This window comes from Brachionichthys hirsutus, chromosome 6 (assembly GCF_040956055.1).
Source record: "Brachionichthys hirsutus isolate HB-005 chromosome 6, CSIRO-AGI_Bhir_v1, whole genome shotgun sequence".
Lineage (NCBI taxonomy): Eukaryota > Metazoa > Chordata > Actinopteri > Lophiiformes > Brachionichthyidae > Brachionichthys > Brachionichthys hirsutus.
In genome coordinates, this window is record NC_090902.1 from 11007080 (window position 1) to 11030344 (window position 23265).

At 44.0% G+C, this 23265-nt stretch overlaps 1 protein-coding gene across 1 annotated transcript in view; it reads left to right on the forward strand.

The window, feature by feature from the left end:
- ablim3 (actin binding LIM protein family, member 3) overlaps positions 1 to 23265 on the forward strand; it is a 36097-nt gene continuing 12832 nt past the window's right edge. The window contains exons 1-6 of the mRNA XM_068740042.1: positions 1 to 13; positions 5108 to 5245; positions 14359 to 14542; positions 17713 to 17828; positions 21665 to 21791; positions 21969 to 22062. Of these exons, the coding sequence (XP_068596143.1) occupies positions 1 to 13; positions 5108 to 5245; positions 14359 to 14542; positions 17713 to 17828; positions 21665 to 21791; positions 21969 to 22062 (672 nt within the window). The remainder of the gene's footprint in view (positions 14 to 5107; positions 5246 to 14358; positions 14543 to 17712; positions 17829 to 21664; positions 21792 to 21968; positions 22063 to 23265) is intronic.

A 23265-nucleotide genomic window follows, 5' to 3' on the forward strand; every position in this document is an offset into this window, starting at 1 on the left:
ATGAGCTCCGGTGGTAAGTCCTCTCTTTTGCGCGTTGTTTTCTCCACCAGGAGCGGAACAAGAGATAAGAGCAGGAAGAACTAACACATCATTCAATAGTAGTCTGCGTGTGATGGAGGGGTCTACTTAAAATCACTGATAATACTCATAATAACATATTTAATTTAATGAGCACCCAATAAAAGATGAAAGTGATGTGAAACTTAATTTGACTATTATTTAAAAAAAAATATATATATATATACTGAGCTCAAAGTATAACATTTCAGAGTTCGTGCTCGGATGAGCAATTTTTTGTTCTTTGTCACCCTGCCAGCTGTTGCGTCGGCCTCCCCAAATGTCTGCTCTTCCATCCTCTTTCACCTTCCCCGCTCTCTTCACACTCCTTCCAGCAGCCCCTGTGCAGTTGAGCTCTCCTCAAGACCACCCAGACCCTCAGCTGTCCACCGCTCCATAAAAGTCCACCTGTCTTCAGACACATTTGTTGAGGGAGCGGGAAGCCGCTGAGTTGCATTGTGCATTTTGTGCCAAATCAGTCTGAACTTTTCTGTCAAACATTCCCGATGCCGGTGCAGGGGCTCCCGGGATAAGCTGACTGACCCTGACCCCCCCCCCCCCCCCCCCCCCCCTCCACCCCCAGCTGAATCAGCTGTAGGTCTCTCTCTGATCAGCTGTGTGTTTACATCACCGGGTCGATTCACGAGGCAAACCTCTTGAAGATCGTATTCTATCAGTCTCGCCGCTGTCACTGAGGCCAGTGGGTGTCGATGTGCACCAGGTGCCCCCCCCCCCCCCCCCCCCACCCGCATGTGTGCTTTCTGATCTCCCTCCCTGCGTCTACAGGAGAAAGTATCGCTGCATCGTTCCTCATCTACAGACTGTCATTGTGCATTATTCATCCAGTGCTCTTAAACCCAACACGGTGCCGATCCTCGCCCCGGCTGCCGGGCCCAGAGAGGTGTGTTCTTGGGGAGTGGTGTTGCAGGGAATGTGTTTAGAATTCTTTTGTTCGAGCTTTTGGCATCTCAGCTGACAACAGGCGAGCGAGGAGGAGTCCGCGCCAGTCAGCACGTGGAGAGCTGTTCCAAGGTCTTTTGCATCGAGCAGGAATGCACAGGCATGCGTTCAGCCGACCTGTGTTTGGCTGACACACACACACACATGCTGACACACGCAACCGCCTGTGTGTGTGTGTGTGTCAGCATTGTCACCGCAGGCAGATGGTGGCGTAAACGAGTGTCGTATGACTTCAGACGTAAAAACTCAGCAGGCGTCAGAGCTGAGGGGAGGACGTCGCCTCTCCTGTCGTCCCTCCAGTCGGTCAAACATATGTCCGCCTCCGCTCCTCAGCAGGCTGGAGGAGTTTCAATGGGCCCGTTTGGCAGCTCTCAACTCAGAGTTTTCCACTGCACTGGGCGGAATCGTCTGGCGGCCACCACTCTGTGATTGTCCTCATCCACTGGGCTTTGTGTGTGTGTGTGTGTGTGTGTGTGTGTGTTGGAAAGGACCTTGGTCCAACAAAAAAGTGACGTTTGACAATAGAGTACTGACACAGTTTCAGCCTGTGATGAATCAGGTCCGTTCGGGGATGGGGGGCTGATAAAACACATGTTGATCAATCTGCTCATCACTGAGCTCAGGGGCCCGATCAGCAGAGCGTTACCTCAAAGACGGCCCTCACATCAGTCCTCTCTCTCTATGTCTCAAGTTCCGACACATCGCACAGGATGTCCTATCTGAAGGGCTTTCCCATGTGGGTGTCTTAACTTAACAGAAGCTTTCCACCTCGGATACAATGCAACGGTGAGGAAATGTGCTTTGAATGCTTTGTGTGTGGAAATCAACACGGGAATGCACTTGGCATTGACACAGTTTGTGAGTGAGCGCGTACTATAAGTATGCAATGTAAAAATATTTTTCATTCATCAATTCATCCGCTTTTTCCGCCTTCCGGGTCACGGCTGTTGCTGGAGGCTGCATCTTTTCTATGGGTGAGAGGCGGGGCACACCCCGGATGCATCGCCAGGGCATCGCGGGGGGGCCCAACTGGATTGTCAAAATGACGACAGAAATGGCCACACGATTTGATACAAACATTCATGATTGCGAAATACATTTAATGATTTTAGTGATAACCTTTTTTTAAGATCATGCCACAAATGAGGAAACACCTGCCAAACTAATGTGTGTTTGTCCGTCCCACTCAAGAAGGGGTAAATTAAAAAGCCTTGCGTTATTTAATGGCATTGTATAATAATGTTAGATAAACATGCCTGCATATTTCATCTTTGCATCACACGCTCATTTCTGGCCACACGACTGGACCAGGTTTACTCCAGAAAATCAGAAGCATTAAATTATAATAATATCTTAAAAAAAACCTCTTAATATCCAAGTCGACGGTACAAACAGGCAGGAAACAGGAAGTAACGGCAGCTTTTTTTTATGAAGCTCATTGTCAAATGTTTCTCACAAGTCTTTAAAAATGTGAGCTGGAAAGCGTAGGGGGGGTGATGCTGGGTTGTGCGTATGAATATTCACACTAAGCAGTTTTATACTACTGTCAAGTATTTACAGTACAGCATATAGAATGAGGCCCGCGTTTTGTATGCTTTATGTACAACAGCTGTAGCCTTTGTGTGTGTTGGAAATTATGAAGACGGTAACGGAAACCGTTTTCAGATGCTATTTAAACTGCAAAAGCACTGATATCGTTTTACATTCGAATGACTAGAATAAAAGGCCGACTCGTCCAAGATTGTGCCTCGCGTCCTCAAGCCCGTTGCCTTCATGACCTTGAGTTACGACCGGATGGAGTTATCATTCAGTCAGTCCCCGATTGACCTTTCTCTCGCTCCATAAGGTGACAAGCGTCTATTGATAACACTGGACAGTACCATTGCACTGATGTATGCCGCCGGTCAAGGCCCTGACAGAGACGAAGGGAGATGAAGAGGGGAGTGTGGGGGGGGCAGGATTGCATCTGATCAGCGGGTGCTTTACAGACCAAGGGACGCCATGCTTTATGCTGTAGTTTGGGCTCAGTGTTATACATTCTGTTCTCCTTGAATGCACATGTGAGTGCGGTAGCAGTTCCCCCTGCAGAAAGAGCTCGGCTTTAGGTTAGTATTGTGCTTCACAATTCCAGAATCAAGTAAAAACCTTCTATCGTACGAAAGGCTGGGCCTTACATGCGTCTGAGATTATGATTTGTGAAACAACAGGACGTGAATAGTTTTGACTGAGCCATGGCTGAACTGGGTAGAAACCAGCATCAAAACCATCCCTCATGTAACACATCATATTACTTCCAGCATCCCTTGTGTCTGATCTCCCAGCTTGCTCTTCCCCCCAGGGCTGTCAGGTTCAGACAGAAATAGCAGCAGCCTCATCCACCCTGGGGTTACTGTCAGCCTCTCTGACCCTGGCCTTGTTGCTATCACCTGGTTGCCCCAGGCTCTTTCCTCCCAGGGCGTTCGGCACTGATTTGGAGTCAGTGGTTTTACTCCTGTAGTCTGGTGGCTATCATAAAAAAATAAAATAAAAATGACTCACCACCTCACCCCAAGAGAGGACGGAGGGTTGTTCAAGAGCTCTGCAATGGGTGTAGACGGGAAGCGCTCTGAGCAACCTCCATGGAACGCTGCAGCCCAATAGAAGTTATGCACAAATGCACTCAGTAGCTGGTTCACGTTTGATGCATGCTGCTTTCTGAACGTACATTTTTCCTGACTGTTACGCTGTTTCAGAGGTGTTTTTTGGCTCTGTTTCAAAAAGTCAGCACGTTAAATAAATATCCATGTTGATTATAGTACAGGAGCTGGCACAGGCTTCACTTGTTGAGACATTTGTTCTCTTTTATGTCTCATTCACAAGCGATGGTATCAGTGTGGCTCATTTGCTTTCACATAAATAAAACAAAATATTTTGACTGGTCACTAACACACACACACACATCCTCCTTCCAAGCAGGATAGTGGGTTCCATCGGTGCTGCCAGCATTATGAGGGGGAACAATGAAGTAATGAATGTTGAGTGTGGGAGATTTGGAGAGTGAATTAATCTTCCATATTTCCTGTGCCCACACTCCTGTCCCAAACAGGAAAGCAACAACTTACACTCATTCACATATCCTCCTGCACCCATGGATGGATGGATGCCCTCGCTACCACATACTGTAGTGAGTGTGCGGTGAAGCGTGCCACATTTTATAAATGGTGGGAGTCCTTCAGGATTCATCCGGTGAAATGAAATCAGCAGCTCTGCCACACCAGCCCATATTGTTGGTGCAGTGAAGTCCTTCAGCCAACATTTCGGGCAGCCATTATGCCTCTTCCACAGAGTGTGGGGCCACTCGTGTGCTCCTTGAGGGAGATGAGGCAAAGTAGGAGGCCAGCTGTTCTGCCACAGTCTTCGCATTCGGAGACTGGTCGTCTTTGCTTGTGCAAGACAATCTTTAGAGCTTAGAAGATTGATGAATCCTTTCAAAAGTCGCTATTAGCCTAAAAATGATTCGTTAAACATACTCAACAGTTAAACATACTTGCTTGAAAGTATTTGCAGCTTTACTGTTACTGCGAGAGAACATCGCTTTCACAAGTCAGGAGTCAGGCATGTGAGTGAACGCATAATAAGGTAAGGGGATCCATCCACTTTCTAATCTGACACAGTAGAGGGTGTGTGTGTGTGTGTGTGTGTGTGTGTGTGTGTGCGCGCGCGAGATGCTTGCATGAGCATCTTACAGAAGAGGCAGTGGGGGAGACATCCTGGAGCATCTTAAGCTGATACGTAGGTTTCAGACCTAACAGGTTTTACAGTTTAAAATTGTTGTGCTCTAGAAATCTTACCCGTGTCTTCAATCCTGCTTTGAATGAGGCTTTGGTCCTCTTAGAAGGCTGCCTTCCACCATGTTCTTTCACATTCATCATAAATACATTAGCACATTAGACAGGGGCTCCTTTCTTGATTGTAAATTGCACACATGCTGTTCCAGAACGTAGAGCTCACAATAAGCCTAACAGCAGTGACTAAATGGTGCTAGATGGTCAGTTCAGGTTGCAAAGTATCGTGAAAAGGGAAAAAAAAAGAAAATTTTTTTTGTCTTCAGCAGCATATCCCCAAGCCTCTATGGGTGGTGAAAGAAGTTCTGGACCAATCCGGTGTCAGCGATGTCGGGACGTATGCAAGGGAGAGGTGGTACGAGTACAGGACACCCATTTTCACGTCAAGTGTTTCACCTGCACCGGTAAGACATGGGAATGTGACCGGTAATGACACAACACAACGAGCGTTAGAAAAAAACAGCGGAGCGATAGCACAAAAGCCGACCCCCCCCCCCCCCCCCCATACGACAACCATCTTCATCAACTTCCAGACAAACACTGTCCCCTCATTCATCCCTCTGTGTGCTACTGCTAGTTAGCTCGCAGCAGGGATTGGAACAGATCAGAGGTGCCTTGCAGGTGACTTTGGCTCCTGCTAAGGTGGCTTGTCATTGCATGATCTGGGAGAAGAGATTTTCCATTGGTTCTAAATGAAACTGTCTCAGCTGGCTGTGCAGTGCTGCATCAACTCATGTCTTTTTATTAACCCTGTAGTGTCTCCAACTTTTAATTTTAGTCATCAGCGTTTCTATTACAGCCCATGATGCTCCAGGTGAAAAGCAAGAAATGAAACTTTTGCTCAGATGCTGTGTAGAGCAAGTAAGACATTTGTTTGGATTTATTGCTGCTGGAAGTTTACAGGAATAAAAGCATCATTGTTCGTAACAAATTATCTGATGAAAAGTTAGCTTTTTTTTATCCTTTGACTCAGACAGCTTGCAAAAACCGTACACGAGTGTCATTAAGTGCAAGTCTGAAATAAAGTATGTCTGTTTGTGCAAATTAAATAGCAACAAAGAAAGGGATTGATGTGTGTCATGGTGACGTTTGAAAGTACATCAGTGTCATGGTGCTAATTCTAAAGTGAAATAAGCCATTCATTACTAGAAATTTTCCACATGATTTTAAAAAAGGTCAACCTGATATTTTAGGAAGAAATCTGTGCAGCAGTCACAGAGGCTTTCCATTTGTATCAAAACTTCAGACAGGAATCTATCTCGCTTTGTTCACCAGCTGTAGTCTTGTCTCTAACCAGGGTTACATTAATATTTAGTCTCACTTGACTTCCTGTAAACAAAATGCAAATATTTTGCATTACATTACTTCAATCAATAAATAAGCCAATTTATTTATTTGTGACACACAGTTGACCGAGTTCAGTTTTTTTTCTTTCTCAAAAGGTAAAATATCTTCTATAAAATTAATTTTAAGGGCAAAATGGAACTGTTGCTTGAATTGAGAAAAACACACAAAAAACTTTCCTATAGTCAGTGATAAAAATGATTCCATCATCTTATGGAGTTGGCCATTTTACATAAGAAACATCCCAAACTGTTCAGGTCTTCTTAGTAACAAGGAGAAGGAGGAGCCTGTTTGTATTACTGCACTAAGCTGTTTTAGTGTGGATGTGCTGATGGAAAAGTATACTTGGTCCCTACGTATAGCTGCCACACACATAATGGCACACACACACACACACACACACATTACATACATGCCCACTCCATCAGGCACATCGATATGTGTGCACGTTTACTGTCGTTGTGAGGGGTTGCTGTGGCAACGATGTGAAGGGGCACCCCGCTCCTGGTTGGTGGATATTCTCAGTATCTCTATGGTGCCATGAACCAATCAGAAGGCACTTTTGTATACCCTAGAGAAAAAGAGGGGTGAACACAGGAAGCAAGCAGCCAAGAGGAGGAGAGGGGGGATGGGGTGTTGTGTGTGTGTGTGTGTGTCACCTCAACATTGCTTTATAACTTGAGTGTAATAACCAACTGAAACGTGCTCGTCCTGTACTTCCCTCATAACAGAGGTCCAGCCATGGAAAATTGTCTGAAGCGAGCGTCATGTTAAACAACTCCCACCTCATGTTCCAGAGAACTCTCCACATCCCATGAGGCAACGGGGCACTATTGTGTGCCTTGCCTCTGCCCCAACCCCTGCCCCACAATATGCTCTCCTGTATTGACCTCTGCACACTCATCAGTTTTCTAAAGCTTTTCTTGTTCACTGTGAAAGCCCATGCACGAACATGTGGCAGGTTCTCCTCACCTGTCCAACGTCTATTGTCTGTTTCTATTGTCCGCTTCTTTTTCAGCTCGCCTGTTGTCAGAGGTTAAATGGCCGTGAATGTAGAAGCAGGGCTTCTGAATGGATTTTCATTTTGTCTCTGTTGCTTTTTCTCTCCATTTCTGTCCCTTTGTTTCTCTTGCTTTCTCCCTTCCTTTGCCGATGACAGTCAGCCAAGCATGAAATCAGTTTTTCATCTCGGGACAGGATGACATTGGCATGTGTGATGTGTAATTCGGAGGCTAATGACTGAACTGTATAAAACCATTTCACCAGAGGGACAATCTACAGCCGATCACCATATCTGAGTTAGGAACTTTGTGACTGAGGCATGTTTCAACATTTGATTTTTCTAAATCTTTGCTGGGATTTCTTTTTAGCTGATTAAAGTGTTTTTATTTGCCTTGACCTTAATGTCAAATTTACCCATTTTTCTTCCTTCTTTTATTTTGTCATAATTACTCGTTTGTGCATTAGTCAGAAGAACACTTATTTTGTGGATTTAATCTCTTATTTAAAGCTATTATACAGCATGCATTCAGTTACCTCCAGAAAAGGCTCCGTAAAATGCTCTCTACAGCGGCAACGGGGGGTGTAGAGGAGGTGGATCTTGTGGCATTTCTCAGCGTAGCACCGGGCTGATGGTGTGGTGCTGCATTACCAGCAGAAGGGATGACTTGTGCGTACTGTCCTGTCCGAATGACATGCTGACCACATGCATCTTCCTTCTAGAAAAGCATAATTTGCACTTTATGATTCCAGCAGAAACAGAACAGTTGCACTGCTGTGGCACAAAGTTCTGCGAATTCGTCACACGCGTGAATCACACGCAAGTTAAAAAGTTAAATGCACACAAGTTAAAAAACACACACAAAAAAAAGAATAAAACCAGAATCATCTGTTTTCCATCTGCCCAGAACAGATGCAAAACACAAACACATCCATGCATAAACTCTCAGCGGGCTCCTACTAGTAATTTATTAGAAGGGACATCACTTGAGTATCCCTTTACAGATCATTCATCCCCCCCCCCCCAACACTCAACACTCAGTGTTATAGAATCAACTTACAGTACAGTTTTGTTCTGTTGTTACGAGGGAGTCTGAGACAGACCGAAAAAGAAAGTGAGCATGAAAAGGCAAAGGCCAAGAGAATTAACGACAAAAACAAAGTAAGGTTATGATGGGAAACATTAAAAGACAAGCACAGCACAGAAAAGTGGAGGGGGGGTTACTGGGAAGGGGAGCTTCCTGTAACTATAGCAACCACTGGCTGGTCCAATCACCACGCCAATGCCTGGTTGCTAGGGAGAGATTCGGGTGACGAGAGAAGGGAGCGTGGCAGGCAACAGCGCTTTCCCCCCACACGACTCTCTAGGATTCAGGAATGATTGGAAAGATTTTGTGCACATTGGCACCCTGTCTATTGTCTTCAAGTGTGTGTCTGCATATGCATGCATGTGTGTGTGTGTGTGTGTGTGTGAGAGAGAGAGTGACAGAGAGAGAGAGATTGACATGCAGATGCTTGTCTGTCTCAGTGAAGTGAGTTCTGAATGATAAAGTGGATCATCGAGTCAGAATCCGCATCGTATTGGACGTCACAGACTTACATGTCTGACTAACTCACCATGTGTGCCACAGGGTTGGAGGTAGAGAGTGTTTAGAGTTTGTGTTGCAGAAACATCCATCAGGTTATCCCTGTGTCCATGCGATCCCAGCTCCTTCCCTTCAGCCGACCGTCTAGCCAGCTTACACGGGGTTAAACGCTGGAAGCCACGGTGGCGGGCTCATCTGCTGATATCAAGCGACTCCTCCAGGCAACCATCGGTCGCCGTCAACGACCGCCACCAAACACTGGGGGAATCCTGCCACTCACTCTGCTTCAGCCTTTCACTGCTTCTATCCCTCCCTCTTTTCCATCTTGCTGTTCAAACAAACATATCGTTGATGTACTCCGCTCGTACTGAGGTGCCAAATCACTTACGCGAACCCCCACGGTCACGTTTATTGATAAGTTAATGCTTCATCTCCATCTTCATCATGCTTTTTTTTTCTTCTTTTATTCACTGGAGCTGAAGCGCATCTCGGAGCGCTCGCACCTCTCAGCCATTTAGCGATAGCATCTGCAAGCGAGCTCGTGTCTCAAATTTATGCTCACATCTCAAAACAAAATATTGCTTGCAGGCTGGCTTGTATCTCAGGACGCTCGCATGCCAAGGTATGACTGCATCTATCCGATGGAGCTTATGCAGCATTTTGACATTCATTGGCCCCGGTTGATAAACCCTAATGACTAGGATGGTCCACAACCACCAAGACTGCAGTTACTCAAAAACGATTAAAACGGCTTGTTGGGAAGTCTTAGTCGAGACATTGCCTCTCCCGAGACGATAACAACTTTATTGATTCCCTGACCTTTTCTCTGGTGCCATCAGCTGGTCAAAATATATCAGTATGGCACTCCTCCTATCCTCAGCTTCACTCTGTGCTCATTGGCAGCAGGAAGCATCACGACTGGGCGGAGCTTATCCAAGCTGTTGTGTCGCTCTTCTTCCAGTCCGGCAAACTGTTCTCCCACCGTGTGATTTGGCACAGCTTTGAAAATCCCATTATTTCCTCTTGAAGTGTTTCCTCCTGTCAGAGGTCTCAGATCCAAGTGACCGGGGGGGGGGGGGGGCAGAGGAGACTGGGCCCCACATCGGTCAAACAGCACAGGTTTGAATAGGCGAGCACCTCCCCTGCTGAATCCTACCACACAGAACAGCTCTCTGCTGAACTCTGATCGTCACTGTTGTCTAGCATGATGTTGACAGGAGTGCTTAAATAATCACAGTGCTTAGCGGGGTTACTTTGAACTACCGCACAAAAAAGTGCATCCATTTATTTAATGTGTTTTTTTTTTGAAGATCTTTCAGTTTCATGAAGAGCTGTGGGTGTGAGAGAATGTGTGTGTGTGTGTGTGTGCTGGGAAGGCAAGGGAAGGGTAATGGAATTGCAGCCTTGTAGTCAGAAAAGAAATCTCAAACCGAGACAAAGTGGAGACCTCGTGCTCGGAGCCACAAAGATTTTCGAAGCGGTCTTGAAATGGGAAGATAGAGAAAGAGAAGGTGAGATAGAGGTGGGGGGAATCAGCACTATTTTGCGGTTCCGGACTGGGCTGCGTTTGAGAAGGGAATTTTAATTGCATCTGTTGGCTGAAGATAAATACCCAATCACACGGACCCCCTGCGGGTGCCTAATCAGTGCAGTTCTAATGACCACAGCTGCAGCCTACATGCTAACCTCTAATCACTAGACTCACGGTCGCTCCATGATAACTTCCTCCAGCGGCATTAAAGAGCTATACGAAGGACAGAAGCAGAATCTATTTGCTTTCCTCATTAGAAGTTTTTGATGTTGCAAAGCTGATTATGTTTCGGTTTTGAAGCTAATTGATGACAAATCTGAGCATTTCTCTGCAAAAAACATGAAATAAAACATAGCTCGCTTATATATATATATATTTATCAAATAAATTATATTACTGTGACTTCCAGTTTTGTCACAAGTAAATGAGATCATAAGCCAAACCGAGATGATTCTGCATTGGTTGTGTTGGCCCATTGTTTCTGTGTGCCTGCGGGTGTCATCATGTGGCGCCGGTTGTGCAGCTGTAACCAACCCGTTTCGTCTCAGAGCCAAGCCAAGCCACATCTCTGCAGCAGTAGAGACACCACGCGCTGACCCTGCTCCACCCACTCTCCCGGGGACATATGGAGTCATGGGTTTGAAGCTTTTGCTGAATGTGTGTGACTAAAATGAAAGACAAATGTGAAACGTGGCCTTCTTGCACTTGGCCTGCAAAAAACCGAGGCTCTCATATCAAGGCTTTTCAAGGAAAACAGAAAATTTATATTTTTTCTTAAAAACTTCACTGTCATTATACTTGACCGCAGTATATTTCAATGTGACTCATCATTTCGAGCTCATTTATATCTACGCATTTTCTTTTCTTTTTTCTCGGAAAATGTAGTTTGTAGATGCAGCATGGTGTTTTTGAAACTTTCATGAAGCTTCATAACATATTGTGAGTTCATGCTGCAGCTAAACAACATGATGTCATGGCCTGAGAAACAACACACAGGACAGGACCTCCGAGCTATGTGAAATTATAGAGTTCTGATGTCAGTATTGAACCTCTTTTTGGAGTACAGTAATTATACTTCTTTAAATGAGCATACATATTGTTTACGAGCTTTACTGTAAGATTATTTATTGAAAATGTGTAATAACACAGTGTATAACCAAATCAGCTTTTTGGTAAGCGAGTGCACACAGAAAACAGGAGGGTGTAGAAAGAAGAAAATGTGTATAATGTGTATTCAAGACAATAATATGCAGTGTTTTGTTCACTGGATGGACGTAGTGAAGCGAAGTCAATGCTCAAATTAGTTGCTTTATCAAAAACAGTGAAGAAGATGGTAATGAAAGCTTCTGTAAGTCTATTTTAATATTTGGAGAAAAAAAAACATTGTTTATGTCAAAAATATCTACAAAGACTAAATGAAAGACAGAAAATATAAGAGTGAGGACATCCTACATCTGACAGCTGAGAACCTCTTGCATCAGCTGCGTTTTATTGGAGGTAACTCAATGGAGGAGGAGTGGAAAAACAGGATGGAGTCGAGCTGCATCCTCAGGTGTTGATAGTGTAAATGTGAAAATGGCCATTCTCATTTGTAAAAACTTTCATGAAGACAGCAGCTTGGAGGGAAAGTACTGCAGTGAACGTTGGTATTGCAATATATTGTAAACCCTCTGCCATTAAATATACATATATCACTGTTAGAAATGGTCAGTAGATATTTAAATTAATAATATCATCTGTACTGGATACTGGTTTCGGTCAAATACTCACTCATTCTGTCAAATTTGGTATTTACAAAACCAAATGTGCCACATCCTTCATCCTTCCATCCTTGCCCATGCGCCGAGGGCAATTGTGAAAGTATTTACATCACCCATGGCAACTGAGGAGGGGGGGGGGGGGGGGTGGGGGGGGTGGACATCCTCAATTCAGCCAGTTCTCCAATCAGAAGAAAACGACATGATTAGCAAGAAAAAATGAATCAACCAGCTACAGCCTATCAGTCCAGTCTGAGCAGATCCATTTGGATGCCAGTTGTTGGCCTTCATATATGCTAATGACGTGCATTAAGCTGATTGAACAGATTCTTGTAATTTCAAAATCATTTTGGGTGTAGTTTGAAAAGTCATTTTGTAGAGACAGAGAGAGTGAGAATAAAAGAGGAGGTGAACACAACATCAGATCTTGAGTTAAAATGCTTTTACCAAATTGATGTAATGGAACCATTTCAAAAGACAGATTTGATTTATTTTTATTTTTTACCAAGTACATAAGGCTTAGTAGATCTGGAAAGATTTACTCTCTCATTCAGCTTTTCCACGAAGGCATCAGATAGCCTGTGATTTGGGTTTCTGGTGAGAGCCACAGTTAGTCTGGCTCGAATGGGACACTCTTTAAAGCTCTGTGCCACTGTTCAGCGGTCGTGGAAATGTGGCCTGCACATGCACATGCACACACATTTTTTTATATACAAGCTATTTTAAAACTTAGCTCCTGCATCTACTTTTCTTCATTGCGAGCTTTTCTTACTTCTTCTTTTCTCAATACTTTCTCAATGTCAAAAACCGGTCACAGAGATAAAGATCCATAATCGTGTGTCACAATGCGCATTGTCTCATTTCGTCATCCCATCTCCCCGTACACACACACACACACACACACACACACACACACACACACACACACGCACACCGCCATCTCTCGGGGATGGATTTATCTGTTTCCAGTCTCCTGTGGGAGCTGGGATTGTTTGGTTTTTAAGTGAGGGCCCATTGATTTTATATTACACCATCAAGTCAATATGCTCCACTCATAAACTGCTTGAGATTAAATGAGCCCCTTTGAAGGGTTTATGCTGTGTTTGTGTGTGTGTGTGTATCTGTGAACTCTCAAACGTCCTGTAGTCAGGGTTAAGTCATTCATTTGCAGGCAGTTGGCATTGAAGGTGCTTCATCCTTCCACCAACAGATGGGTGCTTTAGGTTTAAAGTCCCCACCCCTTGTGTACCGGTAGCATTGGGCAAGCAGTTGTCAGTATCGTCAGCCGGACATGACATTGCTAACTGTTTTTCCATATTTTCCCATAGCATGGTGACTGTCAGTGCTTCTGTGGCGGGGTGAAAACAGCTTTTTGGGCTTAATCGCTGCTGGGTGAGCACAATGAGACGAGCTTTGGCAAAATGTTTGGCTGTCATGTTTCATTTAGTGGTGCAGCCGTGCGTTGCACAAGGAGATATGCAGTTACTTCCCTCAGGTGGTCTGTCCCAGCATGTTTCGCTGCTGAAAGGTTCACGAATATAAACAGCACCCTCTCCTAATAGTTCTCATCGCTTTTCTGCTTTTTATTTAGAGATCGCTATCAAGTTTGCAGTTTTTTTCCGGATTATGTGAAATTCACCAGTGATCGGCCGTCAGTGCATTTTTCTAGTCAGAGAAAATGTCAAACTGCTCCTACTGGCGAGCCGCATAGCCAACCACACGCTACTGAGCTGTACAAACACCTCCCAGCTATGTTGTTACTCCCACTGGTGTCGCGCTGTAGCACATAGTTCTTGCTTCGTATACAATAAATAGAGGTACGTTTACACAAACTGAACATTTACTTTGTGCATGCACAGCAATGATTCTGACGAGTTCGACACTGATCTTTAATGAATCTGCAGTTGATTTTCTGATGACGCACTGAGAATGTGCACATTTGCTGTTTTGCCTCCTCCTTCACATTATCTAGCACAAAACTGACCACTGATTATGTCATTATACTCACGTTAGAAAAGTTATTCCGGCTCTAACTAGTGATGAGCAAATTTACTCTAGCAGTTGTGTGAGAGGAGAAATAAATATAGATATATACAATACTCAAAAACACAGCAGAAAACAAAAAGCAAAAAAGGAGTTAAGACTGAGAAGATGTTGAGTGGATGTTATTTAATGTAATTTCGGGATCAAATGATACATTGAACCCCCCATTGTTGGCATCTGTTGGTGCAATCATCCACAGGTTGGTCCGTATGCTATTATGTGACTCCTCCTCTTTCTCTTCCCTGCTTTTTCCACAGTGTGCAACTGTGATCTGGCTCGATCCGGCTTCTTCCAGAAGAAGGGCGAGTACATCTGCACGGCGGACTACCAGCGCCTGTACGGCACACGCTGCGACCGCTGTGACTCCTTCATCACAGGAGAGGTGGTCTCTGCTCTGGGACGCACGTACCACCCCAAGTGCTTTGTCTGCAGTGTCTGCAGGTGTGCGTGCGCACGCACACACACACACACACGCACACATGCATACATACAGTCATGCATGCATCCAGCAGCATACGTGGGTCAGTGGTGCAGCAACATTACTGATTTAGAGTAGTGTATCTGATCACCTGATGTTTAAGTGTTGGACTATGTTGTGAATTCTAACTTTCTATTATTTGTATTATTATTATTAACATTATCATTATTATTATTATCATCATCATTATTATTATCATTATTATCATCATCATTATTATTATCATCATTATTATCATTATTCCATCCATTTTCTTGCTGCTTTTCTGCTTCGCGGGTCACAGGTGTTGCTGCTGGAGCCTATCCCAGCTTACTATGGGCGAGAGGCGGGTACACCTCGGACACGTAAATAGGAAATACGTGACTGTTTTCAATGTTTTCTGCCTCATGATATTGGGAGCTTTCCTCTAATATTCCATGTTGTGTCTGTCCTAATAAGAAATGCAAACATGGCCCGTTAGTAAGTTCAGTAATTTTTAATATATTTTTTAAATCAGAAACCTCAAGCAGTTTGGGGGGATATTTGAGTCACAATTCCAAACAAGAGAGCTGGTCTGGTGATTCACTGCGGTAGATTTAATAAAAGTAGGCCATCGCTCCTCTGACCTCCATAAGTATTCTTGTTAAGCTCCTCCTCCTCAAAGTCAGCGTCTCTCTGTCGGCTCCGTTCCTCTTTTTATTTCATCATTCCGCTCTTCTTGTCAGCCTCTCTTTTCTTTATCTTTAATGTTCCATTCTTAAAAAGTCCCTTCAGTGCACAGTACACGGGAACTCCCGTTTCTATTTTGCTGTCTTCTTTTCATTTTGATGGTTGGTGTGGCAGCCTCCTTTCATTTACTCCCTCCCTCCCTCCCTCCCTCCCTCCCTCGTGTTTGTCTGTTGTCTTGTATCTACTACTAGTCAATGGCCGATAAACATCTGGCTATACCCAAGTGCCACAGGCACAAATTAAACTAACACCAACTGGTGGGAGACAGGCATGTGTGTGTGTGTGTGTGTGTGTGTGTGTGTGTGTGTCAGGGTATGTGGAGTAAACTGGAAGAGACATCGGAGGCCGGAGGGTGAATCTTTTCTTCTCTGCTCCTTCTGCCCTCTGTCAAATTGCTCACATCCTTTTCTTGTACCGCCTCTATTTTTTCTCCTCTAACCCTCCTTCATCATTATCATCATTTCAGTTATAACCCCCCCCCCCCCCCCCCCCCGATCTTAATCATCATCACCACATTCACATCATCTTCCCTCATGCCTTTATCATCATCATCGTCTTACTTTCTCCTTGTCATTAAGACTCTGCGTTCTAATGAAGGCAAATGACAAGTTCCTCTCTGTGACATGAGCGATCCGAGTCAGAGTTCATACTGCTAAAAGCCCGAAATAGTTTTACTTCTGGGACGGGTTTTAAAAAAACAACATGTATTAAATATGGAAGCAGAGTGAATTTTTAAAGCCCTGAGTAAAGCTGACAAGGCAAGAATGTCTTGAGAGAGTGAGAGCAATGCGCAGGTAAAGACAAGGTCACAAGACACACACACTGGGCGTCAGCTGCATCAGAGATAGACATAATGACAGTCAGGCAAAAACATTCTAGAAAGAATACAGTTGTTTTTAAAGAGCGAAACTGTACATGCTTCCCCATGTTGTGTACTTTTTCCTTAAAACCTTGCCAGACTGAAGATGGGACTTTTGACATCTCAAAAAGAATTCTATAGTTTTACTTCTTTAACATTTTGGTGAAATCAGTTCAAAATTTGTTTCCATAGATTGAAAGCAGATACCTGATATGTACAGGCAGTTTTATTTTTTTTACAGTGTTCTTTTTTGCCACGCAGGATTTTGCAGGGTCCTGGGAGATAATCCCGATGGCTCCAGATTTATTTATTTTTATAATTTTGACATGGACTGAAATAACATCATTTATTCAGATCTTAATGATCTCATGGACTACCACTGGCAGAGTTCACTTTTCTGCTTAGAATCTGTTCAGTTGTTGTGTATTCACAAACAAACAAGTCGCATTGATGGCATAACCTCATCAGACTCTCCAGACGGCTGTTGGAATGTACTTTGCTCAATATGGCCAATGGTTGAGGAATTAAAATGAAATGTTTAACATAAGAATTAACTAAAAGGGCTGAACTGAAATGGAGCCTCTCTATCAGTTTGCATTGACTCGTGCTCCTTTCAGGGTTGACTGGGTCTGTGTTGAATCATTTATATTGTGAACCATTGTTTTGCGTGTTCTGCTCGTGTGTTTGTCCTTTCTGTTTTGTGTCGGCGTGTTTTCCTTCATTTAATAATGTAAAAAAAAAAAACTGAAGGAATAACATTTTTGCCATTTCCGACAGAAACAGGCGTAAAAAAAGGCTCCTGAGCTCCCATAGAAGGATATTTCTGAGCCGCCGAAGAAGTTTATTACGCTTGCCTCTGTACGTGCAGCATCAGTGTGGATGTGCTTCTCTGCTGGAGACGGGGAGCCTCCCTCTGGGTCTTGGCTCTGGCTCTAGAGCTTGGAGGGGGGGGGGTAAAAGGATTACTGCTGTCAGTGTCTTTTAAACAGCCTTCCCTAAGCCTTTTAGCTGCCCATTCATAGCTACATCCTAAAAAAAAAAGAAAAAAATCAATCTGTCTCCACGAGAACACATCAGAAGAGGGAGCAGGACCAAATCGTGCATCACGATATGGTTGATTTGATTTCATAGGCCCTGGCTTGCTGTTATGTTTTCAAATCCATCTCCGTGTATTTGCTTTTCTTAATCTTAATTTATCTTGAACTTCGCGAAGGAACCGGCGACCCGGTGGCACCGGCTGTGCGGCGATAGCGAGAGGAGCCCCACAGCCCCACGAATCATTTGTCCTTCTCACCAAATGAGCCAGTTGTCTTTTGAAGCCCGTGGCCGCTTCACATTATCACACACTTTAATCACACATCTGCCAGGTGCTCCTGCAACCGCTATCATGTTAACTCATCACTTTAACTGGGACTGTATTGTCAGGATGTCAGACAGCATTTGGCTTCACCCAATCAGCCAATCATGTTTCTGCCAGCATCCACGTGTACGCTCAGATTTAATGGAAACAAACTGACATTTTTTAAACGTATCATGCTTGTTTTTTTGTTTTTTTTTGCTCCTCAGTAAGCCCTTCCCCATTGGAGACAGAGTGACGTTCAGTGGAAAGGACTGCGTGTGCCAGCAGTGCTCTCACAAACTCCTAAAACCAAATGAACCAATCAAGATCCACGGGCCCAGCCGTGAGTACAGCCTCCTCCCGGCACTCTTTGGTCCGTTTAGACTCCCACCTGACGCTGCGGTGCATCAAGTCTAATGTGATGTGTCCACGAGGCCTATTTAAGTCATTTAGCTAATCAAGTGACAGATCAGCGGTCTGACCCGGCATTCTGATCCACCAGATGGAAATTACGTAAGACAAACAGACTCAGCGGTCATTCATTAATGAATAGACATCGTTGCGAATTCCCTGTTCCCACATGTGAACATGCCTGTGGATCTTTTATACAAGTTAGTGTAAAATGTATTTTCATGGGGGGTCAACTGTCCATCCTCCAGTGTAAATCAGGAAGATGGCAAATGATGAGAATACAAAGCAATGCTTATTGACATGGACTGTTTTCTATTATTACAGCCTGTTGCTCGCAGCAAGAACAGATGTTGGCGAGGTAGTGAATAACTGACCTCGACAGATCGCTCCATTCAGGAGAATAAAATTCAAATGGACCCCCCCACCCCCAAGTGCATGTTCATTACACTGTTTTTAGGAGGCAGTCTATGAAACAGGACAGAGTTTGCAGACACTAAATATAATGCACTGGCCTTTACAGCCTGTTCATGTCTAATTGTGGTATTTTATAAGGCACGTAAATGGTGTGAAATTGATAGAAATGCAATTATCCGGTACGAAATGTTTACATCAGCGCAAAGGGCATGAAAAATATATTATATGACAACATGGTGGGAAATATTATATATATTTTTGGACTGCAAAGCCAGTTTGTCTTCTCTGGCAGGGTGGATGAAGTGGTCTCTTGTGACTCCTGGTGTCTCCTGAGGGACAGTAGACCTGGTCAGAAAATGTTAAGCCGAACCTCTTGGAAATGGAAACAAACGCTGACCTTTTGTCTGCATTTTGATTCTCAACAGTGCATCATTCGCAGGCTCTGCTCCATGTTGCATCTGTCTCGCTCTGGTTATGGTCGCTAACACTTGGCATCGTTCTGAGGGCCATGGAAATGGGCATTACGCTTGCATACAGTGTGCATCTGTGTTTAAGAGCGATAAATAGACAGACATTCACAGAAGTCTCATGTGAGGGGGATTTTTTTTTACAGCTGCTTCTACTCTGAGGCTATTTCAGTGACACTTGCTTCCTGCCTGCCTTCAGTCATGTGCTTTCAGTTGGAAAAAAAACAAGCCGCCAAGCGCATTAGCAGCATTATTGATTAAGGAGGTGGCTGTACAAATGACTGCAGCCATGCAGATTTGCATAACCACATAAATTTTAAACAAAATTTATTCCTGATGAAAGAAGGGACTGTTTATTTAGGTGGTTCATTGGTCATAGAACACAATATTCTGTGGATCTTGAAAGATTGGTCAAAATGCTCAAATATTGCTGGTACTGAATGAGTTAATGAATTAAATCTTTGATGTCGGATGCGGGATGCCCGTTATTGCTTTGAAGCTTTGAACTCTACCGGTGCTGCTGACCATAACTTCTTTTGAAGATCAAAGACAAAAATATCACCCTATATTATATAAATATATCATCCTATCTTGAATTTACCAGCAAAAGTGGTCTATTAGAGTAATGGAAAACTTAAAGATGGACACAGTTTCACCAAAACCAAAAACCATGGATTTGGAGTCTGTAGTACCAGTACAAGCCCTTGGACAATGCTTTGTTGAGCACATTGACATGTTGCCACAGGAACAATGCGACAATCTTCAATCGGGGAAGGTTGATCAAGCAACAGACACTGTCTTATCACCAATGTGTAGTGATATGATTTCTCAATTATCTGCAACTATTTGCCAGGCAATAATGATAAATCAATCAGAAGCGAAAGATGGCATTGCAACCAAAGGTTCCTCTGGTTCCAATGGATCACCGACCAGACTTGTTTCAAACAAACAAATTATAGGTGACAAGGTTTCACTGGTCTTCATTGCATCAAAGGAGTGTAGCACAAAGACATCAAACGGCACACCGCATCAGCCGATGTCAGAGATCGAAAAATTGTGCTTTCAAATAGTAGCAGCACTTGTCTGTAATATTTTTAGCACTAGAGCGTTTGCACTAATTGACCTTAACATCTGCAATGGCATCATAACATCTCTGACAGAAATGCTCCTCAGAAAGATAACAAGTTTGAAGATTTTCATCAATGCAGATGTACTCGACCATCAGCGGATCGCCAAGGCAGTTCAGAAGGACTTGTGTAAAGTGTGGGGCTCAGATATGATGGCGCTATTGTACATGTGCTCTAGGAAGCAACATGCTTATGATCTGATCATTCAGACTCTGGTCCAGCATCTGGAGAACCGGAAAAAAACAAAGAGAAACTGTTTTGTTGGATTCTGCAAGTCCGCTGTAAAGATGTTTTCCACTGTCACGCGATTGGCTGTCAAGCTATTTAAGACATAGACAACAGTTTGTGCAGATAGGTGGGCCCAGGCTCGCGGACAGCTTTGACTTTGTCCCTCGGGGAGTCCTGTGGGGGGTGCTCCGGGAGTACGGGGTGTCCGGATCCGCGTTGCTGGCAATAAGTTGGACCTATTTCCAGTGCGGGTTGGACTCCGCCAGGGCTGCCCTTCACCCATTCTGTTCGTAACTTTTATGGACAGAATGTCTAGGTGCAGCCAGGGCGTTGAGGGGGTTTGGTTTGGTGACCTCAGGATCGGGTCGCTGCTTTTTGCAGACGACGTGATCCTGTTGGCTTCATCAGGCCGTGCCCTCCAGCTCTCACTGGATTGGTTCGCAGCCGCATGCGAAGCGGCCGGGACAAGAATCAGCACCTCTAAATCTAAACGGGTGGAGTGCACCCTCCAGGTCGGGGAGGAGATCCTGCCCCAAGTGGAGGAGTTCAAGTACCTCAGTGTCTTGTTCACGAGTGAGGGAAGAATGGAGCGGGAGATTGACAGACGGATCGGTGCAGCGTCTGCAGTCATGCGGACCGTACACAGATTGGTCATGGTGAAGAGAGAGCTGAGCCGAAAGGCGAAGCTCTCGATTTACCGGTCGATCTTTGTTCCTACCCTCACCTATGGTCACGAGCTTTGGGTAGTGACCGAAAGAACAAGATTGCGGGTACAAGCAGCTGAAATGAGCTTCCTCCGTAGGGTGGCTGGGGCTCTCCCTTAGAGATAGGGTGAGAAGCTCAGTCATCCGGGAGGATCTTGGAGTAGAGCCGCTGCTCCTCCGCATTGAGAGGAGCCAAATGAGGTGGCTTGGGCATCTATTCAGGAGTAAGAGAGTATGGACACCAAGCTATTTTATTTTCAACATAAAAAATAGCTTGAACAACCACAACAGAAAGTCACACACTCCAAACAGAAATAGTCTCAGCCCCAAAACACTGGAGAAAATTGTTTTTTATGAATAAAAATGAATGAAAAAAGTAATGAATGGATGTTTATTTAATTTACATGAATTAGAATATGTCTGGTAATTTTTTCAAAAGCGTTGATGAAATACTTCAGAATGGAACATTAGGCTCAAAGGCTTTGAGTTCCATCACACAGCCTGGTCAACACGTTTACAGTGGTGGCATTTAGTCGCACCGGTATATTACAAATACCGGTAATACTCAATAACAATTCAGGTTTTCTTCAATCACAGTCACAGTTTTCTCTTCAGCAATATCACAGAACAGTGCAGAGGCACAAGGCGGGATCGTCAGCTGATCCAGTGCAGCTGCGAGGTTAGGGTTAGGATGTTTGTCCTACACACGGGTTAAAATAAACTGCATGGGTGCTTATGGATACACGATTACACTGCTTCCATCATTTCTTTTCTTTTCTTTCCTTTCCTTCCTGTCTCTTTTCTTCTCCTTTTCCCATACCTCTCCAGACTGTGCAGGCTGTAGAGAGGAGATCAAGCAGGGCCAGTCTCTCCTGGCATTGGAGAAGCAGTGGCATGTCAGCTGCTTCAGATGTCGCACGTGTAACATGGTTCTCACAGGAGAGTACATCAGCAAGTGAGTGTGTGAAATGACAACAACAAAAAAAAACCACAATACAACATTTTGAAGCCTTTTGTTCTCATGATCCAGACATGACGCATGCCTCCGTTATTCTTCCCCAGGTTCTCTCCAGACAGGATAAACCGTGCATTTGACACATTAAAGTGTTTTTTTTCATTATTTATGTTGCAGGGATGGCGTGCCATACTGTGAGGCAGATTACCATGCCCAGTACGGGGTGAAATGTGAGACCTGCAGCAGATTCATCAGTGGAAGGGTTCTAGAGGTAAGAGGAAGGCCAGGTTTCAACAGGATATGCAACGTTTAAAGAGATTTAGCTAGTGTGGATTGTGCAGCAATAGAGCATTTGACATTGAGAGTAGAGTCTGCCGTCGTACTGCCCCAAAACAAATTCAACTACGGTGCACATGGTCATGGTTCACTTTTGCCTCGATGCACGGCTGGCCAGTCCACAGTAGAGGGAGGACTTGGATCGAATTGTAATGAGAAGGGAGGTTATAAAAAAGATCTGAGGGTAAAAAGTGCAGAGGAAATTATTCTTCTACTGAAAGTTTAGTAAAAAGTTTACAAGTCAACAGTGGTGAGTTGGATACAAACTGATTTGAAATGGCCTCTGGAGTGTGTCTCTCGCCTGGTGGGAGCAGACAGTGAAATTCTGTTTGACACACTCTCACAGGTTTGACTCTTAAATGGTGGAATGCGAGTACCAATCTTGTCCTGTGAAGGTTGTCTTCCAAATAACTGCCAGTTACAGTAAATAATATGAGTGGGTATAAATATATATATATATATATATACGTAAAAAAAAATGAACAAAAGTTTAAGTTTAATACTCCAAAGTCTTTGAGGAATAATTTTGCAAAAATAAGCTCAATTTTCTTTGCAGCATGGTTTCTGTATAGATTATCGATATGTTCTCTTTTTTTCCCTTCATACATGACCAGTGCATGTGTCCGTGATATGATGTGCAGTTTTGTTTTAGAGATGGTATAAAAATGTGTGTATTAAGCCGACTGTCATCACATCAGTCAAAACAGCAGCCTCATCTCAGGGCAGGATTTCTTAAGTGGCACTAATTACAATATGAGTATGATCCTACACACACACGTAGACACACACTGTGACTTGTCCCTGTTCTCCTGTGCGTGTCAGAATGGCGGGTGTAAAGTGCTTTGTTCCTATCAGCCTCTCTTGGCTATTAATAGACATGGGGACATGTCACCCTTTATCTCCCCCAAGAATCATCCTCTCACAGGGAACCTTTGAATGCAACTCCACATGTGACACATTCATAGTTGTCTCCTCACAAATGTTGATATCATGATCATTTATGTCTTTAAGATGCAACATACAACTGATTTTCCTCACCACACGCTAAGAACATTAACATGCTTGTATACATTCATGATAAGAACATGTAGCTTGTTTTTGATTAGGTATCTGATTTTACACGTGTTTTATCTATCAG